A 16,881-nucleotide genomic window follows, 5' to 3' on the forward strand; every position below is an offset into this window, starting at 1 on the left:
AGTTACGATAATTACTTCTTACGCCTAAATTGTTCTGGTTCCTCATGGCATTATCATCTGGTTCTCTGGCATTAGTCCCATAATTAAGATTTTGACACATGGAGCCTACAATACCTCTCGTGCTAAAAGAGTAAACACATTTTAGAAACGTTTCTTTTTTCTTGAACGTATTTTTGTATAAAATAAATTTCATAAACAAAAATCCATTAGCAGCATTTAGAGTGCTTAGAAGAGACTTGTTTTACATTTTGATACTGTAACAATCAGATAGAGTTCTTGTTTTGTTCACCGAGACCAAAACAGTGAAATATTCAATAATTTCCTAAAATGCCATCATGGCACCTAAGAGAAACAACTGAACATGTTTCAGTTAAATAGTTGAAGAACAATAGAACTGTAAGATGATGTTGGACCAGATCCTCATCTGTGCTGATTTGTTCAAGTCAGTGGAACTGCGCCAGTTCACACCAACTGACGAGCTAACCCCATCTGTGTGAATTTGGTGCTGGTGAAAGTGACGGTTTTGGAGATTGAAGTTCCCTCTATCCACAGAAAAACAACAGCATGGATGCCAATATAAGCTTCTGCACACTGTCGTGCTAACGTGTGCAGTCTAGACCTGGGGTACCGCTTCTGTGAGGGAAAGCTCAGTGTCCAGACCCAACCAATGCTTGGCCTTTAAGATGAGACTGCCAACAAGATTACTAGTCTTTGTTACATGGAGTCTGTCCACTGGGAATTGGACAGACAACCAAACAGGCATCAGATGGTAAACAACATTCGATCATTGTCAGCCTTGGTTGTATATGATCCAGCAACCTACAAGTGAAAAGCTCCATATTTTATTAGAGCCAGATTCTGACACTCTTCACTCATGTAGAGTAGCCCTATTCAGATCAGCGGGGCTCCCTGTGGAGGAAAGTGTAACTCACTGTGGGTGAGGGTGTCAGAAACTAATCGTCCCCAGATTTCCTGAGCAATCCATTCCTCCTAACACAGCGGTTTGAGAGGGAAAGTAGACTTCCATTTCTGAGACAGAGTGCGTGTCATTATCTGCATTGTGGAGTTCCTGTCCTTGGGAGAGTCATGTCACCTTTCTGTCTCCGTTTCCCTGTATGTTAAAATGAGGAAAATAAAGCTCACCCTCTTATCTCCCAGGAGTGTTGTTAGGATCAGCTAGTTAGTTTCGCTACAACACTTTGAACGTGTAAAGTGATATGTAAACGCTAAGCAGTATTATTACTATTAAGCGTAAGAGTCTAGATTCCGCCACCTTCTCTCACATTGAGCAGTACCGGACTATGCATAGTGCCCTATGAAGGGGCAGTACTTCACTCCAAAAATTGCAGAATATGACCCAAAATGTGCATAAATATTCTGAGAAAAGGTGATCAGCTGTTGTCAGTAGAGCTGTGACAATTTACAACATCTGAGGAGCTGTCCCTGTGTTCCTAAGTATCCGTCACTGAGACCAAAAGAGCCTCTGGGACAGGTGAAGAAGTCAAAGTCTGTGGTACTGATTTGCATGAGAGATATTTCTTCCCTCCCATGCATCGGTGCTGGAAGTCGGGGTGCTGCCACATCCCCTGACTTGAAGTGGTTTTCATCATATGCAGGGTTTACAGCTTGGTTCAACGGCTCTTAGCACCCCCACTGTACAAATTGTTCTAGCATCCCTTCTCACATACAGTGAAATCCTGGACCTAAGGAGTCAATGACAAAACTCCCATTGATTTCAATGGCTCCAGGACTTCAGGGTAAATATTTTCAAGAGAGCCCAAGTGACTTAAGACCCCAATTCCCATTTTCAGAAGTGACAAGCACTTAAGAATGAAAGTGGTATTCAGTGCGACAGACTCCTAAGTGCCTAAATCTCTTTTGAAAATTGGATTCAGGCTCCTAAGTCACTTAGATGCTTTGGAAAAATTTAGCCGCAGGCTAATTTTGAATCACTGTTGTATTTATCATATAAAAAGCACATACTTGCATGTTTAAAATTCTTCCATAGAAACTGTGGGAGTTATGAAGCTAATTTTCCTGTTTGCAAGCATAGAGTTAGGATGCTGGCAGGCTGTCATGCCCTCCTGGATGTTATTATCCATTTCCTGACCCAGGATGGTGAAGAATTTGCTACCTGTTATATGTTTGACAATGAAGTCCTTCTTAAATTCTTCTTGAGAGCCAAGTACAAGCCTGTCTTATAATAAAAGGCATGTTTTTACCCATGTCTAAATTTACTTGCAGGAGTACGTGTTCTGCTCCAAGAGCTACCCACATCCTCCTTGTATACAAGGTATGCACTTACACCAGTGCAGAAAAATGGAAAGAGAGGAAAATCAAGCTGCTAGCGTTAGCTCCTTTAGCCCTCTGCTTGGAATTCCTCTGATGGGGATGTTCTCTTGTGACCATTACTAGAAAGGTGTGACTCCTAGATGATAACATGGTTTTGCATTCTTACCTTTAAATGTCTATCTCAAATGTTTGTGTCAAAAAGCAGAAAAGAATCACTTAGCTTTTAGATATGACTCCACTCATGCTTCACTTCCTGCTGTGTTCTGTTATCCCTTCAGGCTCTGAATCAGGATAGTGCTTAAGCACATGCTTTAAATTTAAGCACGAGGTTAAGTACTATTGACTTTAGTGGGATTTAGGTTCATGCTTAAAATTAAGCATGTGTTTAAGATTTTTGCCAAATAGGGATGTTTTTCCCACTTTGAGGTTTTTATAGTAACTTGTAAGAAACCTGATTTTGTAACTTGTTCCCATTTAAGCACAGTTCATGTTAATATTATTTTATATTTTCCCCCTTGCCCTCCAATATTTTTGATGCTACACGATATAATCATAAAAAAGCAACAGTAATGCCATTTGCAATTACTGATGCATTCAAACAATTTTTCACAATAGACTGAAGCACTGTAAACCCAGATACTTTTTCAGACGGCGAAATGTTTTCTTCGGAAAGTTCCATATTATAATTAACTAGTGGAATGACAAAAGTATTATTCACCCACAAAGGGTGGTCTGCATAGCAGGGACAAAGTCACTGGAGGAGAGTCGTAGGATAATTATGTTAGCCAAAAGACTTGTTTGATTTTAAACTAGTTGGTAATTTATTCCTTGTGCCCTGGCTTTAAAAAAAAGAAGCCAGTTGAGGTAAGTATCACAAAGCAAGTGTTGCCATTTGCTGTCATTCAAAATGTACATTCCCCCTATCAGGTTCTGCCCATTGTTCCTTTATACTTTTCTTATGTAGCATGATCTGACCTCAGCAATTATTTATGAGCTCTTTCACATACATCCTTTCTTTCACAGGCAACTCACACACTGGCAAGGGCTTTTTGAAACTGAATTTGTGCTGCAAGTTCGCCTATCACTTCCTCTGTTCCCACCCTGTTTTTTGGAAAGATACCCAGTCACACGATGTGCTTCTGAAAGGTGGCTGATTGAGGAAGGATGCAGGAAGGATATGGTTTTGGAATGATTGCATAAGTGCTGTGAAGAACCTGAATATACAGGATTTATACAAGAGTGATTTTCAAGGCAGTGGCTGCAAATATTAAAGATTTCTTAATTTTTTACTTGGGTTGCTCAGGAGTTAGGGCTTGCCTATTGTAGCACCTCATGTAACAACTTGTAATAATTGAGTGCTCATTGGGTGAACTTAGCCCAATAAATGTTGTTATTAGTACCCTAAAATTTCAGCATCTTTCTCTGAAAAATGAATAGGATTTCTGATGGGAATGGTCTAAAGCTTTTGTCTGAGATTGTCAAAAGCAATCAACTCTGGCCAAATTCTGTTCTAATTGAACTCAATTGGGCGTTTTTACCGTTGACTTCAACTGAAGCAGATTTAAGAGAGTGCTGAGTACCTTTGAAAACCCCACCCTTTTATGAAGAATAAAGCCATACAAATAAAAATCTCAAAACTTAATATCATCCACTGCAGTAATGAGAGCGTATTTATTGTAATGAAATGGAGGGGACATGGGTATGTATTTTAAAACTTTGTTTTGGTCATTCCGCATTCTGCCAGCATCTGACATCTGTATTTATTTTCTGAACTCTCCTAATGGATTATTTGCATCTGTTCTGTTCCAAAAGTAATGCTCGATTTCCTGCATTTATAGGTTGCAATAAAATCCATTCGTAAGGACAAAATTAAGGATGAACAAGATATGGTTCACATCAGACGGGAGATTGAAATCATGTCATCCCTCAGCCATCCTCATATCATCACTATATTTGAAGGTTAGTGACTGCGATTCTTTTCATTATCTGTGCTATTTGTTGTCCCAGACCTAGTTTTCATATGCTTTTAGGTTAGGGCTTGTACCATCTCTTAGTAGAGACTAGAGAGAGTTTTGTGCATCAATTCCCCTTCAAATCCTACTCCACTTTGCAAATGCACACCACTTCCCTAGCAACCACAATAATTCCATGTATGGGGAAGTTTTTCATGTGTGGCTGAAATGCTTCTGTCTGAGTGTCAGGAGAACTGTCACATCGTCTATCCAATCATCCCTGTCCCAAACCAAAAAAATCCATTTCATTTCCCCCTCCCGTTCCAATTCATTTCCCCCACCCAGCAACATAAAAATAACTTCAGTTCATGCCCCTCAACCACGTAGGAGGTCAGACTAGATGATCTGATCATCCCTTCTAGTCTTAAACTTTTTGAAACCCCCAGCCATTCCCCACATAGGTCATTGCTTTAACTTCCCTGGAGCTCACGTGGTCAGTCTGTCTCCCCAGACCCTGGTTCCTTCATTGCCAGCAGCCCCTCTTGCTGGCTCTCTCCCCAGACCCCATGCTCCTTTCCCCTCTAATCCAAGCTCCGGTTTCCCACCTGCTTCTCGACCCTTCCTCCCAACTCAGTCACTAACTCATCACACCTGCCTCACCGTCCAGTCCCATTCCTTCCCTTGGCCCTGCATTTCTGCTCCCTAGCTCCCTTCCTTCAGTACATGGCAGTGGGACTGGTAGCTTTCTCCAGCTGATAGTTCCTGGCTCCAGGGCTGCGATTGACTCTGGGGAGGAGCAGGAAGTAAAAGGCAGCCCTTTTTTTAATAGAACAGTGGCCTCTTGTAGAAGCTCCTCCTCCTTCCTTCCACAGCCTGTGACATCCTGGCCAGAGCTAAACACGTCAGGAAGTGTACATGCTCTCTGGCCCTGAGTAGGAGTGGAGCCACAGAGGACGTGTAGAGTGTGAACTCTGAAGGTTTTAAGGGAGCTGGGTATAACAGCTTTGCCCTGCTTAGTCACTCTTCTTTTTTCACATGCTTATATTGGTAAGAGGCATCTGAATTTGGCCCTATGTATTATCTCTACACACCCACTGTACATGCTAGGTGATGAAAGGTATATGGCAACTCCATTCCGAGAGCTGGTCTGACTGATTAAAACAAGGTCTGGCTTGGAATAACGTTACAATATCACATATTGAGTTATTCAAAAACATGTTCTTTTACTTGAAAGGAGATGAATTCATCTGTCTCTTTATGGAATAAACTCATAACAGGATCTGGGAACAGAAAAGGGGAGGGGTGCTGTGTCAGCATGTGGGTTGCAAATAGAGCAAAAAATATTTCCAATGTGTACTGGAACTAAAAAAAATAGGTATGCTACAGTGCTTTGAACAAGTGGCCCTCTTATGTCTCCTCTCTGCTTTAAAATATCTTAACTCAGTAAAATTATTTAAAGAGTTAGAAAGATTTTTTAAAAATAGAAAATAAATTAAAATTACCTTGAAGCAAAACCTTCCCCCACAACCCTCAGCTCCTTGACTCTAGCTGAAGACAATCCCTTCCCACAGCAGACCCATGACAGTTTTGCAGTTCAGGGTTTTTCACCCCCTTCTTCCCAGTGAAAGTGGATATGGCACATGACAGCGTATCCTCAGTAAGATCCCTTGCTGTTGTTCTGTTGTGATTCCTTAAGCATGACTGATGCTCTTCTACACAGAAGCTGGAGACACTTTCCTCTGATCTTTAGAGGTTTTCTGGATGTTCATTCATTCATTACCGTTTGCCTCTATCCCTTGTCGAATAGCTACTCTTGAAGCAAAATAATTATCTAGAAATTATAGCAAACAGGTTGGCCCTCTGTATTTCAGTCATGGCCTGTGGAGATGGGCTATGGGAATTCAGATGGACAGTGTGATCCTATCCATTATAAAATCAATTGGGTGGCATGGGGAATAGAGGCATATCAGCTGTAGCTCACTAACTCTTTCCAGGAGGCTAAAAGAAATATTCTCTAACAGCCAGCATCATACCGTGGGTATTAAAGTGCAGGACAGACCAGCTGAGACAGAGCCATATCCACAAGGGAATAGTTACATACTGCACAGTGATTATGATCCCAGTTCAGAAAGGTACCTCTTCATGTGGCTCACTTTAAGAATAAGAGGTAGGTCTAATGAATTTAATGGGACTACTCCCATGTTTGAGATTAGGCAGGCACTGTAGCGTGCTGCATCAGGGGCTAGATTACAAAGCCATCTTCATGAATGAGCCATAAAAATTGTTCTAGTTATATATAACATTTATTTTTAGTTCTCTGTTATCTACTTATCATTTATCTTTTGCTCTGGGTATTCAAGAAGATATTTGGACTGCCCCCAAATTCCCTAAAATCCACAAGAATATGTGCAGGGCTGCGCTGAGTTTATCTAGAATGAGTACTGCTCCCTCTGTCTGGAACATCTTTAAAAGTTCTTTGGATAGTACTTACAAACACATGTTTTCCTGAAATGGGATCTATGTTTTGGTATCCTTTTGACCTTGTTGGCTAAAGGTGATTAACCTTTGAATTTGTCAACTCAGTGTAAACATAAGCCATTGGTTTTTAATGCTAAGCAAATCCAAATGCATGTAAACAGGCTTGCTGGTTGAATTATTTTTGGTACCCTAATCACAATGTATTTATCTCATGCACTATTTGCAAGAAGTAGGACCTTTAATTCTGAGTCAGAAGAAATTCCATCCTCTCAAGCAGGACTCTAATTGGCAATCGTTAGAGTGCAGCTGGAAGGGAAGTGCTCTTTCGAGTGACTTTAAATTCCTTGTAAAGGACTGAATAGCTGAAGCTGACTTTGCCAGAAATATTCTGATTTCAGGGCATAAATTTTAACTCAGAAAGCAAAGCCTGCCCCCTTATTTTCCCCCCTTGCAAACTCCAGGACTTGGTATCTAAAGCCATTGAGAGCAAACATATTATTCCGTGAGTAGCCTGACTGCAAAAAACATCCCATCTGGCAATACTTTATTTTATAAGAGTTAAAACATGGGGAGCGTTTAGTGCCCAATCCTGTTAACACTTACACATGTGTAAAACTGTTCATTGGAGTAAAGTTATGCACATGGACATACAAGATCAGGCCCTTGGATCTCTACATGGTGTACTACAGTGTTTGTGTAAGAGTTTCCATTGCTGCACGTATTCCAGGTTTCAGTAAATCCAAAGAGAGAAGTCCCTCCATTTATGAAAAGGAAAAGTAACTTTATAAACAAATTGTTTGCAAACATTATGGAAATGATCTAACAGAGGTTTTTCCCTAATGAATTATAATATTATGAGCCCAGTACAAAGCCCATTTAAGTCAATGGCATCATTACTCCTGTAGAATAAAGTAAAGCATGTGCTGAAGTGCTTTCCTGGGTTGGGGCCAAGGCACTCAGCACCTTGAAGGGTCAAAGACCTTTAAAACATCACAGTACTAAAATTGCATTTCCCTTTCAAAATACACTTCCTTAGGTCTTTGCAATTGGATTTTATTGATTAATAAAAAAAAGAGAATAAAAAGATTCTTCACACATCTCCACAAAGTGTAAATTACAAGTATAAACTGACTTAAACTAGGTTTCTTACTTTTGCTAATCAGGAAATTAGTTTAGTGCTTTTCAATCTTTTAACTTCAATGTAATACCTTTTAAATCCAACATATATTTACAAACACAGCATGTGTTGCCTAGATATAATAGTTTATTTTATTTACAAATACATGTTAAATCTAACATTTCATATCATGCTTCTGCAACAGTAACAGAAAATGATTGGTTAGTTTTCAGTCACAGCCTACATTTTTACAGACAGAATCAAAAAGGGACCTGAGTGCCTGATCATGTGAGTCCTCTGTGTGGAGAACTCCGTGAAGTCAATAGGTGTCCTGTAATATGAAGCACAAGCAGGACTGGGCTCTCTCTTAACATGAATGATAAAAACTGGAAAGCTGAGGTGATTTTTCTTTTTAAAATTTAACCAAGGGAAAGTATTTTAATGGTGACACCTTTTAACCACACTGCTAATTGTCTTCCTCCATTTATGTAGCTTTTTGACCTCTAAGTATATTATTTCCACTGTTTTTCTTTTGATAACATCCAAGAATATAAAGCGATTTTTCTATAGTCCAGTGATCAGTAATGAACAAGTTTAAACAAACTTAACTCCTAGGTTATCATACTCCACCCACATGAATTTCCTTGTATTCAGAATGGTTTAACACCTAAACAACACCATTTGTGAGATGACCCCTCAAGTTCCTGAGAACGCTGGCAATTTCAAATCACATTCTAAAATGGTCTCATACATTACGTTGAAAAAATAAAAACACATTTTTACTTGCCACCTCATGGTATATATTTGCTTGTCTGAGGTTCCTGAGCCATTGGAATCATAATTTTAAACTGTAATTAGCAAACCTGTTCTTCACTCAGGCAAAATTAGGATTAAAATAGTGTAACAGAAAGATGAAACATTATGGCTGATTAAGTGATTCTCACATTTTTCTCAGCTTCTTTTTAAATGGTGACCCATCAAATTCTATGTTTCCTCATCCATTGTACACAGAAAATTGATATCAGCAAGGATCATGGTTCTCATTTTGATTTAATCCACTCAACGGGAATTAATTTCTAAGCCACGGATTGATTTAAAATGATTATTACAGGATTTTAACGACCTTTCTTTAATTTCAGAAGAAATGCGTTGCAGTTCCACTGTATACAGCTGTGATTTAGGAAAGCAATTTAGAACATGCTTAACTTTAAAGCATATGCTTTAAATCCCATTGACTTCAATGGTAATTAAGCTTATGCTTGAAGTTAAACATGTACTTAAATGCTTTGCTAAATTGGATGCTGAAAGAGTACAGCTACCCATGCCCACCATGTCCTTTATTTAAAAACATTATACAACAATAGACTAGTAAATAACATCCTGAAGATACTGATTTAAGGCTTTAAAACACAGAGCTATACATTCTTCCCCTCCCCCCAAATAGTCATGCACTCCCTAAGAATTCTAGCCTAACATACATTGGAAGAAGTTATTTCCCGTTATTCAAGTGTCTTTTTGAGAAATAATTTGTCCTTTATAATATGAGTGAGCTAATTGGGCTTTAAATGATCTTATTGACTGAAAAGGTTATTGCAGCCTGTGTGCCTAAACTTAAAGATAAACTTGCTTGTTCTTTTGATTTGGCTGACCTTTAATAAAAGATCACTTTGTAGCAGTGGAAAGGTACTTCTGTCTGCGGCTGTTGGGAGAGTAATAAAAATACCGCTGAATGGAAAGACACCAGATGGAAGGAATGTCAACATACTGGAACTAATTTAGGAGATTGTTCTGATAGAGAGCAAAGGCATGAGGAGAATTCAGATGGTTCCAGTGAAAGGAGATTGGCTGCCCCTCTTAAACCAACAAACTAAAATTCTTACCCCAGGGTTATATACAAAACAAAAGAAATCAGCCCATGAGGGAGGTAGTCCATGTAAAACAAACAAACAAACAAACAAACTCCTGCCCAGTCCAAATTAGCATCCTGTAAACACAGGAACAAAGGGATGAGGGTATTTTTTTAAAATTAGGTGTCACGCAGGTCCAAGGCTAGTCTTTGCAAAAGCACATTGGTATGCGTTTCAAACATTTAGGGCTAAATTCTACCCTCAGGTTCACTTGTGTAACTCCCATCTCTTTAAATAGATAGTGACGTGTGTTCATCCAACAGCAGAATTTGGCCCATAGGATTCCATGGAAGAGTAACTCTTGTGTTCCAAGAGGGGAATATGGATCACTTTCGGTGTAATAGACTCCTAGTGCTCTGAGCAGAGAGAGGTCCTATCTGGGAGTTGTAAAGCTCCGAATAGAAGCTGAGCTCATCATTTCAAGCCCTCTAAATATAGTTAAGTGAAGAGATTACATCCAGGAATTATTACTGTAGTAGTACAGACTGTGATGAAGAATGATTGTTGACGTTACAAAATGTACTTCAGCTCAGATATATCTTTGGTAGTGAGGAGTTAAGTATGTGTCCAGTTTTACGTTTGTATTCTTCAATGAGCAATGAAGCCAAAGGAGTTGGTTTCAGTTATCTGCTCAGAAACATGGAGTTTTTTTTAAACAAACAAACAAACAAACCTTTTCCTTAGAATTAACAGGAAAATTAAAAGAGAAAGAAAGAAAAGCTGCAACACACATTTAATTGAGTATTTGAATATAAACACCTTTTGCTGGTTGTGCACAATCCTGCTCTTACTCTTAGGAAAGGCTCTTTGGGATGGGAAGACTGAAACAAATTTATAGCTCAGTGGACAATATTTCTCCCTACCTTCTGATTTGTTACTGCAGCACTCTCTCCACCTCCCAATACATTGTCTTAGCGTGCCCCTCCCTATCTCCTGACATGCCTACTGCAGTACTTATCCGCATGCTACTCCAAGCGCTTTCACCCCCTCCTGATATATTACTGTAGCGCTTCCCCGCCTTCTTATACATTACTGCAGTGCTTCCTCCACCCACCTCCTCATTACTGTGGCCCTTTCCCCACCTGCTGATATATTATTGTGGCACTTCCTCCACCACTTCCTGGGGCCTGGCTACATCTCTCCCAACCTCACCCAGCCTACAAGGTGATGGAACTAAATAAACGCAACAGTCAACGGCTCAAAAATAGAAATGACAAACAGGTTCTAACAAGTATTTCTTCTGTTTCTCTTATAACAACTGGGCCTCTGACTTCTCTCTAAACAAATCATCTCTCTTGATTTGTTATTGACATCCTACCCCCCCAGTCCATCTGTTGACGTTGCCAACTCTTCTTTTCTTGCTCTTGATCAACTTGCACTGCTTTCATTGTTTCCCTCAAAGCACTTGTGCATAGCTGTCCCACTGCTGTTATGCATAAATAACCCTTCCATGCTCCCTGGCCCCCCTCCCCACATCAGCCATGGAGGAGCAGTTTAGGGAAGCCTTTCATGAACTAGTCTCCTTGTCCTTAGTGAGCCATGGAGTGTTCCTGGAGCAGTCCGTTTGGCTAAACCCGCTTCCCTGAATTTGCCAGCTGCAGCAGCAGTGCCGAAGCACTTCAGAAGTGGAGTCAGCTTCAGATTGGCAGAGAATGGCGGATAATAAACGCGCACAGTGAAAACACAATATGCACCAAACGTTCACAGAAGCTATGGAGAGGCAATCAGTCTAGCATCAGCTTGCAAGTCACAGCACAGGTGTTAACAGGGTAGCATATTTATTACCTCATTACTATTTGCAGTAAATAAATCCAGCACTCAGTTAATGCCCTCCTCCCTTCCCCCAACTCACAATCACATTATTTTCTTGGGGCATATATTTCTATAAGCGGCAAAGTCATGCATTTCCACTTCACTCATGACTCCTCCTTCTCAATCTAGCTACGTCCTTTCCACCACCATCTCCGCCCTCATCCTGAGCAACCAGTATGCACCCCTATTTATTGGTTATGTGCTCAAGTGTTTTGGTGATTAATACAGGCTTTCGTTACACTGTACAGGACTGTGTATTGGTGTATGGAAGCAATGAAATACAGTGGGAGACTGCAAATGGTGCCTGTACTATGCTTTTCTGTAATGTTCAGGAGAACTTATGCAAATGAGTGATCTGTGTTGGTGATTGCTCTAAAATTAGTATTAATTTTTTATGTAGAAATCAGAGCATTGAAATCTGCATCTGCATGCAGGGGGAGAGTAGGGATGTGAGGTGCCAAGGGATGAATACAGATGTGGAGGAGATGGTGGGGCCAGGGATGTGTGGAGGGATGCCCAGGGTGGAATGGAAAGGGCTGTATGCCAAGGAATCTGTGCTTGAAGGGTTTCCTCTGTGTTGAAGTGTGGAATCTATGGTGCACTGATGCCACAGTGCAGAGAGGTGCTGATGCCTATACTGTGTTCATTCAGTTTTGGTTATGTTGAGAGAGCTTCTACAATGTCCATGTAAGTCAAAGGGTAACGTCCCTATGAAAAGTGTCCTTCATGGAAATAAATAATATGTATCAATGCATCCTTAAGAAGACAGTGCAGTGAATCCAGCATGCTAGGCACTGAAATGCTCGTAGGCTAATTGGGGGGGAAAACATATAGGATCCAAAGGCAAAAATACATAGTAAAGATTGTGTGTTTCCCAAATTTAGCTTTTAAATATAAGCTCTGCTTGTGAGAGGACAGTAAAAAGCATCTAACATTTTATATAAATAACATGCCTTCCTCAAACCAAATACTGTCTGTATCTGTTTCTGTGTAATTGTAGGGAAATATTCTTGGACTAAGACTCAAACTGGATGTCAAATTTAAGCCCTGAGGGAAATTTGATCATGGAATTAGAAATTTCTGAATATAAAGGAAAATGTGACAAAACTCAAAGGTCGAGTTGCTAAGGCCACAACTTCAATAATTCCATGTATCAAAAGAATGCCGTAGTCAGCCAGGGGACATCAAGAAGTCACCATGTTTAGTGGCATCAAACAGCTTTTGTGACATCCTCAGTCATGAGCAGAGGGTGCCCAAAGGGTCAGGGGCAACAAAAGGAGTCTTTCCACTTGCGCCCCTATGCTTTAGCTAACATTCTCCTGGGCTCAGTGTTCTGTTGCTCACTCCCCTTGGAGTGGAAGCCGCCACAAGAACAGCAAGGTGGAAGAGGGGCCCATAGCCTACCCCTCAAATGCACACCACCTAGCCGTTCACAGAAGAGCATCCACCGTGCTTCCTGGAGGTAGTGCAGCTACAAACCATCCCTCTACTCAGAGTTGCTAGACCTCAAGCAGCATGTACACACAACAATCTATAAGACCATGTTATTAATCAGAAAGAAGTGGCAAACCCATTGGGATTAATCAAGCCTCATTGTATCATTGCACACAGAGCAGCCGAATTCACTCTTGTTGCGAGTTAAACTCCATGGAGATCAGTGGAGCTTTCCCTACTTATACCCGGGGTGAATTTGGCCAGTTTAATTGCACACAGAGTATACAATAAAGCCTGGTACATTGTTCAATTGCAGTTTCTTGAATTCATGTATTTTTAGTGTATTATCTAAATGTAAATAATGACTCCTTTCTCCCTTCCTAGGCTGAATAGTGATTAGTTAGCAACTGTCTCTGTGCTTAGAGATATGGGTGTGCTCATTAATGCTGTATCAATAATGCGTCAGAACACTTCGGTATAGAACGCATATTATGTTGAGTACTTTCCAGAGACTATCAGTCTGTCATTCTTGGAGAGGATATTGTAGTATAATCCATCCAGAGACAGTTCTTCCAGTTTCCGAAGTTTATTGTTAATGAGGATGCATGTAGGATGTAATCACTGGCAGGATTATATGCTTCAGGGTACTGTAAGGCCAACAGACAAGTCAGTGGCCAATTTTATCTGGCAGTTCCTTTTCCCTTTTATCAGAGCCATTTGGCTGAAGCCAAGGGAGATTTAGAAAGAACTGCAGAGACTTTGGCTTGTAGAATTTAATGACAAGGTGTAAGGGGACAAGAGACAAAGCCCAAAAATGAAAATTATCTGCGTGTTGGAAGCTGCAGCTTCACACTGAGCTGCAAAAGATGAAGTATGGCCGTTAAAACACTAATGACCATGTTGGAAGGTAATATTCCAGTAGTGCTGGGCCAAGATAGCATCGGTTTGGAAGACCTCTTGTTACCTCGTTCGTTTGGAGGAAGCTTTGCTGCCAGTATGGTCTGGCCTCAGCAAGTTGTCTCCATAGAATGAGCTAAAAGGAAATTCAATACATTCTAAAGTGAGCTGGGGTTACCTAGGCCAGGTACAGTGTTTCCTGGGTGTGCAGTAGCTTGTCAGAATCAGAGGAGATATTACAGAACAGCCAAAGCAGTGTGGCAATTGGAAACTGGTGACAGCCTCTTACGTTAGCTTCAAAGTTTAGTTTTCATCTACTTCCCGTGGACGCGATGGCAGCCGATGGCGCACAGCACCTTGCAGGATTGAGCGCTGAAGAAGCAGTCCAGTCACGTCACGTACTACGGGGGTGATAGTACACACTACAGTTGGCCCTGTCCAGGTGCACATGAGTCAAAGATGGCACAAACACCCACTTGCAGGGTGGTGAGCACAGGTATTGCTTGAGCATAGCATTGGTGGCGTTCGCCCAGAGGAGCCAGGGAAGAATGGGTGAGAGCAGAACTGTGGCCGTCTACCTGTTCTGTACCAGCCGGGGGAAGCTGGATGGGCCTAGAGGGAAGCGCACACAGGACACTTTCAAAGGGTGGCAGAACTCCTGTTTCCACCTGCCCCAATGCCCCAGGAGCAGTATTAGCTGAGTCAGCCAGATTCCTTCTGGTAACTCCCGGTGCTGGATGGCAGCTCCTCACTCACACCCCAATACAGAGCTGGTCATTAGAGGCACAGCACAGTCTCGTCCTTTTATAAACTTGTATGTCCACAAAGATAAGCTTTCGGGAGTTCTTATCAGTGACTATGCATTTGCTGTTATAGAACGCTGAGTTTCAAGACAGTCACAAATATTTGATACCCACCACTCCCCCGTCCCTCTTCCTTCCCCCACCCCGCCCCACGCTGTATGTGTGAGAGCTGTTGTGGGAAGGCCTATAGGTGCTGAGCAGCTAGCCCTCCCACTGAAGTTCAGAATAGCACACACACACACAATTAAGTAATAATAATACCTAGAAGTGTGATAGTAAAGTCAATCACAGGCATAGCCTCTTCCTGGCAGAAGGACTGGCAATGGTAAGGAAATGAAACTCCCTACAGACATCCCAGACTCCCCTTCTATGCTAAATATGTAGGACAATTGTTAGATTAAAATATTTGCACACTACAGATACACTTTTAGGGCCAGAGCTTCAGCTGATGGAAATTTGGCCTCCTTCCTTTGATTTCACCCATTTAAACAAGTGGAGGATCTGTCTCTTTGTGACTGTGAGCTCTTTATGACAAGAGCCAGCTCTTTGTCTGTGTCTGTACAGCACCTAGTGCAATGGGGCCCTGGCTCACTACTGTAATGTAGCTAATAAAAGTTAACAATATCATTTCAAAATGCCTTTGAAGTGGCCTTTCAATATGTGCTAGCATGGCTGTTTTCATTTCTAATGAAAAACATCAAACATATGAAATATTTATGGTAAATATAGACAGTAAAATAACTTTTCATGAATTTGACACTTTTAAGACCTAACTGGTTATTTGTGTGTTGTTTTGATTTATAAAATCATATATCCAACACACTCTAACCATATTATGACTCATGGTTACAAAAGACTTCTTTTAGACCAGGAAGGCAACAGATTGATAGTGTGACTGAGGAGTCTGGACAGATTTAAACCATATTAGCATTGGAAATAAATAGAAACCTGTTTGCAGAACTCTGATTAGTTAAAGATATGACTTCTAAAACTCTTGGGGTCTGATTCTTCATTGCCAAACCAGAATGGTTTTACGCTCATTTTGCACTAGTGTAAATGATGGCACATGAGTGCAGGGAAACAGATTCAGGTCCTTTCATTTTAATGTGCTGTTCAGTGGCACCGTGAGTACACAATGTATAGTAGGGAAAATGCTGGCCTTCCTTGCTTTAACTGAACAAAGTGAGATCTAGAAGCAGCAATGATTTATAACATGAAGAAGTATAGAACATTAAGCGCCTTTGCCTTTATCACAGGTCTTTAATTATGCCTGCTGCAAAGACCTCAGACCTAATCTTTATTATTGTTTAACTAATACTTCATTTATATGTCTGAAGTTATCTGCATTTTTGAATAATCATAGTAACGATGAGTGCTTTACATTGTCATTCTACAAGCAGTAACTAATCTTTATAACACCCCTCTGCGATGAGTATTGCTTCTGTCTTTAGTGGAGTTATTCTGGATTTACATCAGTGCCGGTGCGTTGAGAATTTGTCCCTATACAAATGCTCAAGGCCACAATGGGAATTCGTATCAGAGCTGGGGCTGTAATACAGGGATTTCCAACTCCCAGCCCTATGAACCAGCCTCTCTCTGTAGGCAGCAACTAGAGTTACGTCATTTATTTGGATAAGCATTTGAAAAGATAATGTTGGCAGGGATGAATCTGGTGCATTATTGGCTCACGGAAGATGTCCTGGTGATAAGGTAGTCCTGTGGCTCCCCACTTGCATTTCAATTCTGCCTTGTTTCTCTAGCATGCCTGATAATTTAGGTTCTTCAAAAGATGTGCAGTACCAATCATGCAGACTGGTTAAGTGTGTTTCACAAGGATATAGGAAGTCATTGTCCAATCTGAGTTTAGAATTCAGGAGTTCCTAGCTCCAGTACTTTGTTCAGACAGAGCCTAGTGATCTTTTTCATGCCCCATGTTACAGGGTCAGGAACCCCCTCTCATCTAGCTGAAGAGACAGTGAGGGTAGTTACAGTCCTCCTTCCCTTGACCTGTTCATTGACTCCCGTAGGGGTTGTGATCTCCTAGTTGAGAACCAATGCATTTGACTAGACCATACCTTTGCCAAGCATGTTGGCAGTATATTGAAAAGCTCCCCATCCTACAGTGAGCATGTATCAGACACCGCAAATCATTTGTTTTCTCTTCTCCCTTTTAAGTATCCGTTTTAAAT

General features: G+C 40.9%; 1 protein-coding gene across 1 annotated transcript in view; it reads left to right on the forward strand.

Moving 5' to 3' along the window:
- The window catches only part of NUAK1 (NUAK family kinase 1), a 56,733-nt gene that overhangs the window by 21,235 nt on the left and 18,617 nt on the right, over nt 1-16,881 (forward strand). The window contains exon 2 of the mRNA XM_067536336.1: nt 4,131-4,251. Coding sequence (XP_067392437.1) covers nt 4,131-4,251 — 121 coding nt within the window. The remainder of the gene's footprint in view (nt 1-4,130; nt 4,252-16,881) is intronic.

This window comes from Emydura macquarii, unplaced genomic scaffold (genome assembly GCF_026122565.2).
Source record: "Emydura macquarii macquarii isolate MOO-44397 ecotype Brisbane River unplaced genomic scaffold, CSIRO-AGI_Emac_v2 contig_3530, whole genome shotgun sequence".
Classification (NCBI taxonomy): domain Eukaryota; kingdom Metazoa; phylum Chordata; order Testudines; family Chelidae; genus Emydura; species Emydura macquarii.